Consider the following 6,389-nt stretch of genomic DNA (forward strand, 5'->3'; position numbering starts at 1 on the left):
ATGGCTAAACGCTGCTTCCAGCAGAAAAAAGTGAACGAGATTATCGATTCAAAGTTCAAGAAAGAATTTGAGAAAGCCGGCTCTCCAGTTCTGGATGATGAAACCTGCCCAGCTTCCCTAATGATATTTGCAGAAATTGCATGTAAATGCTGCAACAAAAAACGAGAGGACCGTCCCACAATGGCTGATGTCGTGAAAGAACTTGAAAGAGCATTCAAGTCCCATGTAAGTAGTTAATTTTTTTTTAATTGTAGCATTGTACTTTGTAAAATATACCCAACTATAGTAATATCATCTAACACACTAAAATAGGGTAGATTTTTCAAGGCATAATGTGCTAATAAGGAGAAAAAATTGAAAGTACAAGGTGTATAATTTGGTAAAATTTTCAAAGTACAATGCCTTGAAACTAAAAAAAATGAAAAAACTAACAATGGATATGAAAGTAGGATGCTATAATTCATAAATAAACAAAAGTATGTTGCTATTTCTTGCATTTAGCCGACATTAAGAAGTAAGAGCATCCACAATGCATAGTTTAATGAGATAGTTGAATGAGGTGGCATGTCTAATTGGCATTCAATAGATTAAACTCTATCATTGTGGGATGCCATTTTGGCATTCAATAAATATGGAGTTCAATCGTCATTGAACTCTTCAATGGGGAAAAAGAAACTTTATATATATATATATATATATATATATATATATATATATATATATATATATATATATATATATATATATATATATATATATATATATATATTCCATTGAACTCTGTTGAGTTCAATGCATTATAGGAAAAATAATGTAGAGTTGTATAGTAAATAAAATGATGATGTGTCTATCCATCAAACTCTAATAAGTGTAATACATTGTGGATGCCCTAAACTTGTACCTTAGACGTAAGACCCATGTAAAATTTGTGAGTGTAAAATTACTTGGGTGTGAACCTAACATGGATGGCTGGGTGCACCACCATCTATGTTGACAATAAGAAATGGCAGCTTCTTTATTTCATACGGTGAATGCAATAAATAGTTACAGTAACTTTTGTGGTTGGTTTAGGTATAAATAGAGCTCCAACTTCAGTTGTAGAGCACCACAAAACAGAGTGATAGAGAGTAATACTTAGAGCGAGTATTATCTAGAGGGTTGTTTTTCGTTCTTGCAATAGAGAGTGTAATTTTGTTTCTTTCGTTCTAGTTTAGAGTAAAAGTGTGTTTCAACCCCAATAAAATCCATATCCATATCCATATAATATATTTATGAGATATGAGGATAGATTTACGGGATTTCTTATTTGAAACAACTTTTTCTTTTTATGTGTTTATTAGTTTATCTGTGTCAGAATAGAGTTTAAAAAAAAAAAAAAAAAAACTATTTTGATCGGTTTATCTGGTACCAAAATGTAAAAGCTAATAAGTTAATTTTTAGTGTTTGTCAAATTCTGTTTATACGTGTAATGAAGAAAGAACTTATCAAAAACTCTTTATTTAATTCAATAAGTGAGGAGAAAGTAAATTATCAAATATATAAGTAAATAAGTGTTTTTAGTTTTTACTATTATTCTATCAAAATGTAAAATAGCTTATTACCGGTTTCAAATCGCAATGAGTCAACACACACTTCAAATAAGCAATACCAAACAATTCTAAATTGGAAACAATAATGAATATGTAATATTACAAAGCTTGCACTTATCTCTGCATATCTTATGCAGGTTAAGGGGGTGGAATCCCTTAGAACGACACTCGATGATGTTATGTCTGCTACAAACAACTTCCGTGATAAAAAAGAGCAAGGACCATTGGGCGAGGTGTATTCTGGGACACTTTCTCACTTGAGTGGACATAACACGGTTACCATAAAGCGGCTCTGTCATTCAGTGGATTCATATGGAGAAGAATTGTGTAAGGAGATTGCACAGCTTTATAGTTATAGCCATGAGAATGTTGTTCCTGTTATAGGATTTTGTGAAGAAAAGGGTGAGAGGATCGTTGTTTTTGAGCACATGGTTAAAGGAAGTGTAAAACAGCATCTAACCAACAGTAGTCTAACATGGAAACAAAGGCTCAAGATATGTGTTGATGCTGCACATGGGTTAGCTTACATTCATAGTCATACTGAAACCGATCAACAGTTGATTCATGGTGACATGAAAAGCAGTAGCATTCTTCTTAGGGACGATTGGAAAGCTGCAATTTCTGATTTCATCATATTCCGAGGTGCAGGCACTTTAGGTTATCTTGATCCACTCTATCTGACCACAGGCTCCATGACACAAAAATCGGATGTGTATTCTTTTGGGGTTATTTTATTTGAGATCTTATCAGGAAGATCAGCAGTTGAAAGGATCAAAATTGATCAGAAACAACAGCTTCGTGAACTCCCAAATGATGAAGCTCAACTGAAAAGTGCAAGACTGACAGTTGAAGACGAGCGAGTGGTGTTTCTTGCACAGTTGGCAGCAAAAAGCTTCAAAACCCAAAAAATACAAGATATTATCTTTCATGCTATAAAACAACAAATTGAACCACAATCCTTGGTGATATTTTCAACCATTGCCTATCAATGCTTGATGGAACAACATGAGGATCGACCAACAATGGCTAAGGTTGTAGAGGAACTTGAAAAAGCCTTCAATTGCCAGGTAAGTTCACCTTGACGAGTAGAGAAACTAATGAGCCTTCTTTTAATAGCAAGATTCAGCAAACTGCTTTGCATGCAGTTATAATGTTTTCATCTTTCACACATACACAGGATGAGTGGGAATGGGAGCAAAATCTGCCAACAGATTATAAGAAAATAATCCAAATGTCAAAATATACGGTGCCCTCCACTATCTCAAAGAAGGATCTCCATTCCCTATTTTCTTCAGGAATCCTCCTTAACAACGAAAAAGTGGTGACTCGATCTCTTTTACCATTATATATGTTTTCCTCATTCGAAATATACATCGATAGACTATAGTCAATAATTCCATGTGTTGGTTTTCCTTGGAATATCTCTTCACTACCATATATAGCATACATGCCTGCCAGAAAAAAAAAAGATGATATAATAGCACTATAATCAAAATTTTGCATCTAGGAATCATTTACACAACATAGGCTTTTATTTACATATCAAGGAAAAACCACTGTGGGTATTATGTTTTCTTCAAATGAAAGGAATGTTTTTTTTTTTTTTTTCTAGATGATCTTGCAAGCTCAATGCAGCACTAATAAATGATATCTAATATTATCTAATCTCAAAGAAGGTAAAGGTGATTGAAAAACATCTCAAGGCTCATCAGAACTAGAAACATGAGATCTAAACTCCAAACAAGCAACAATATTGATAAATAACCAGCCATCAATATTATACAAGAAACAAACTAATCATTCCATGCAAGATATAATATATATCAGGACAGAAAGTAACCGTTTAGATAAATAACTTATCATTCTCACTGTCTTCTAATCCTCTCGACATCTTCTCTCAACATTCCATGCCTTTTCATAATATAATTAATGCTCTCCGACTCATTTTTAATTTCAATTTTTGCTCATCTTTTATGGCAACAGTGGTTTTCAATAAGCATGGATGGATCAAGAAATGAAATGATACCGGCCAAAAGATTTTCATACAATGATGTTTCTTCTCTGAAGTGGAGATCCATTCAAAAATCAAGGTTCTGTCTACTTTATGTGATTACCACCACTTTCTATTAACTTTTTAAGTCAAGTGATACATGTCACTTAACTTAAAATCATTCTGTTTGGAGTGAACTCTAGCATAAAAATTTCTACTTCTTTTATGAAGTGGAACGTTTGCATCAAATCCATGAGGTTAAAACCTAGCTAGAGTGCATGAGCTTGCTTCGGGAACCACAAGTTTTATAAGTGACTGTACTAAGATATGGTGGAAAACATGTTGGGCTTGGGATCTAAACTTCTAATGAAGTGATAGAAATTCCCTTAGTTTTGTCAAATCTATGTTGAAGTAGAATTCACATTTTTGACTTGAGCCAACGAGTTTTAACAACAAATTTCAAAATATGGGGGCTTGTTTTGTAGTTTTTCTCATCTTATGGGCACATAATTTGGTGGTCTTTTGAGATGTGGAAAATGAAACTGCTGTGCTATGATGATGTGTATATGTGTTTAGTGTTTACAAAAGGAATAATTAGAAAAGAAACAAGAAAATGAAGAACCAAAATTTGCTTCTCATTTTACTTGTGGGGGAACAAAGAAAAGAGGAGAATAATGGAAATGGCAAATCTCAAAAACTCTCCGTAACTAACCTGATACACATTATTAAGCTGCAGCCAAACAAAAACAAACGCTTGAAAAAGACAAAAGTACCCTTATTCACTAAAGATCTTTTGACTTTATTTGGACCTTTTGACCAATTTGTAAGCCACAAATTAAACCCACAGAAACATATATTTATTAGAATCATAGTCTAACATGTAAATTATGAGAAACTACCAACACTTGCTCCTTTTTACAATCTATCAATATGTTGGATAGCATACGATTTTCTGAATCGTAATATGTTTGTGCAGATTTCCAAAGGTCGCAAAGATCTTGGACATCTCAAATCTTAATATTGGAGTTCAGATAAATGCTGAGTTCTTAACTCCAGAGACGATGTATGGAGCTTACCTAGTTTTCAAGTTTTATGATCGAAGAAAGGTTTCCAACAGGCCGATATACATAAACCTTAAATATAAAAAGGCGGGTGAAACCTTAAATGCATATTTTGCAGAGTGGAAAGAAGGTGGAAGTCAGTGGTTGAGAGTTGAATTATTTCGGTTTCAGAGTGATCACAGAAGTACTGATTTTGAATTTCTACTAGAAAGCTTTTCAAAGTATTATTGTGGCATAGGGGGAATATTTGTTGAAGGCATAGAGTTTAACGCCATTCCAATGGTAAATCAAATAGTTAGTGTACCTCTCTTCTTTTTTGTATTTATTTTGGGGAAATTTGTACAAAAATATCATAACGTGGTCATCTAATTGTCTATAGGTGGACTTAGAAAAAAATAAAAAATTGAAGGATGGAACAAACATGGGAGGAGTCTTGAAAACAAAGTTGGAGATGGACTCAGCAGAACAAATGATAGCCGATAATGAAGAAATTATTAAGAGGTCTGGAAACAATGTCCAAAATGCCTCCAATGTAGAGCTGTGCTTACTTCTTTTCAAAGGAGTTCTAATTGACAATGGTGAAAAGGTCTGATGTTTTTCTTTTTCTTAACACAAAATTTGAAAAATTAATTACATATTCTTGTGGTATCATAATGATAAGCGTGTAACTCTATGATGAACAGTTATTCTCCCTAAGTGAAGTCAACGAGAAGAGATGTCATATGCTACCTGCAAAAGCAATTATATACAACTCTTCAAGTATAAAGTTGTGCAACCCTCCAACCGAATCCAGGTTTACTTTATTACTCCTTTCATCTTAGGTTTACTTTAGCAGATTTCATGGAATCACTTAAATTTATAAGACTTAATTAATGTAGGTGCAGATTTGAAGAGGTTGTTGAGATTCTATCTCACCAGGATTTTCGTATCAAATGTGACATTGAGACCAAAATGCTCTCAGCAGATACAACCTATGCTTGTTTCCTTGTGTTCAAACTTTCAAAAAAATGTCGTGGGCTCAAGTGCCCAGTGAAAGCACGTGATCTAGTACCTCATAGAAAGGAAAGAACCAAAATCATTTCTTTCAGGTACCCAAACACAGTGAATTTAGACAAAATCAAATGGATTCCAGAACAGAGAGAAGATGGATGGATGGAGGTTGAAGTGTGGGAATTTAACGTTGATAGCACGCATAATGATGAGTTTGTTCCTATGGATTTGAAACTGACATGTTATGAAGGAAATATGTCTGGTCTTATTGTGTATGGCATTGAGTTCCGTCCTATAGCATAAGTGTATATTAAGTAACATTTATACATGTTCTTCTAAGTGTATGGTAATCTGTTATTACATCTTTTGTGCTTTTATATTAACTTAATAAAGGCTCAATAGAAGATAGTTCCTCAATACTATGCAGCGCATAGCTAGTTGCATGTCTATACAAGACAAGATAAACTTCTTTTTATAAGAGGGAAAATTACAAAGTAAAAGAAAATACACACAAGAGCTATAGCATTTGTTTTTTTTGTTTATATGGCATCAAAAGTTACAGGGGTGCAATACTATTAATAACCAGAAAACATACCAGTAGAAGTAATGTAATCCTCAAGTGGACATACATGATGATCATCTTAGCTGGAGGAAGCAAAACAACCATACCAACGATTTTCATATACCATGAACAAACCCTTCATCAACCACTCCAAAAGCAGGTTCGCGCTCTTAATTAGAACCCAGATGCAGACAAAC

General features: G+C 33.7%; 1 protein-coding gene across 3 annotated transcripts in view; it reads left to right on the forward strand.

The window, feature by feature from the left end:
* The window catches only part of LOC144996894 (uncharacterized), a 7,138-nt gene extending 1,091 nt beyond the window's left edge, over positions 1–6,047 (forward strand). Inside the window, exons 1-8 of one of the 3 annotated variants that reach the window (XM_078956676.1) lie at positions 1–225; positions 1,727–2,656; positions 2,767–2,910; positions 3,573–3,679; positions 4,556–4,922; positions 5,020–5,226; positions 5,324–5,433; positions 5,525–6,047. The exon at positions 1–225 is cut by the window's left edge and continues 1,091 nt beyond it. In XM_078956676.1, the coding sequence (XP_078812802.1) occupies positions 1–225; positions 1,727–2,656; positions 2,767–2,910; positions 3,573–3,679; positions 4,556–4,922; positions 5,020–5,226; positions 5,324–5,433; positions 5,525–5,933 (2,499 nt within the window). In that variant the 3' untranslated portion in view covers positions 5,934–6,047. Of the gene's footprint in view, positions 226–1,726; positions 2,657–2,766; positions 2,911–3,572; positions 3,680–4,555; positions 4,923–5,019; positions 5,227–5,323; positions 5,434–5,518 lie in introns of all 3 variants that reach the window. The other 2 variants (XM_078956673.1, XM_078956675.1) reach the window with 2 other exon arrangements.
* Positions 6,048–6,389: the final 342 nt, after the last annotated feature.

The sequence above is a fragment of the Lactuca saligna genome, chromosome 5 (assembly GCF_052625555.1).
Source record: "Lactuca saligna cultivar CGN05327 chromosome 5, ASM5262555v1, whole genome shotgun sequence".
NCBI lineage: Eukaryota > Viridiplantae > Streptophyta > Magnoliopsida > Asterales > Asteraceae > Lactuca > Lactuca saligna.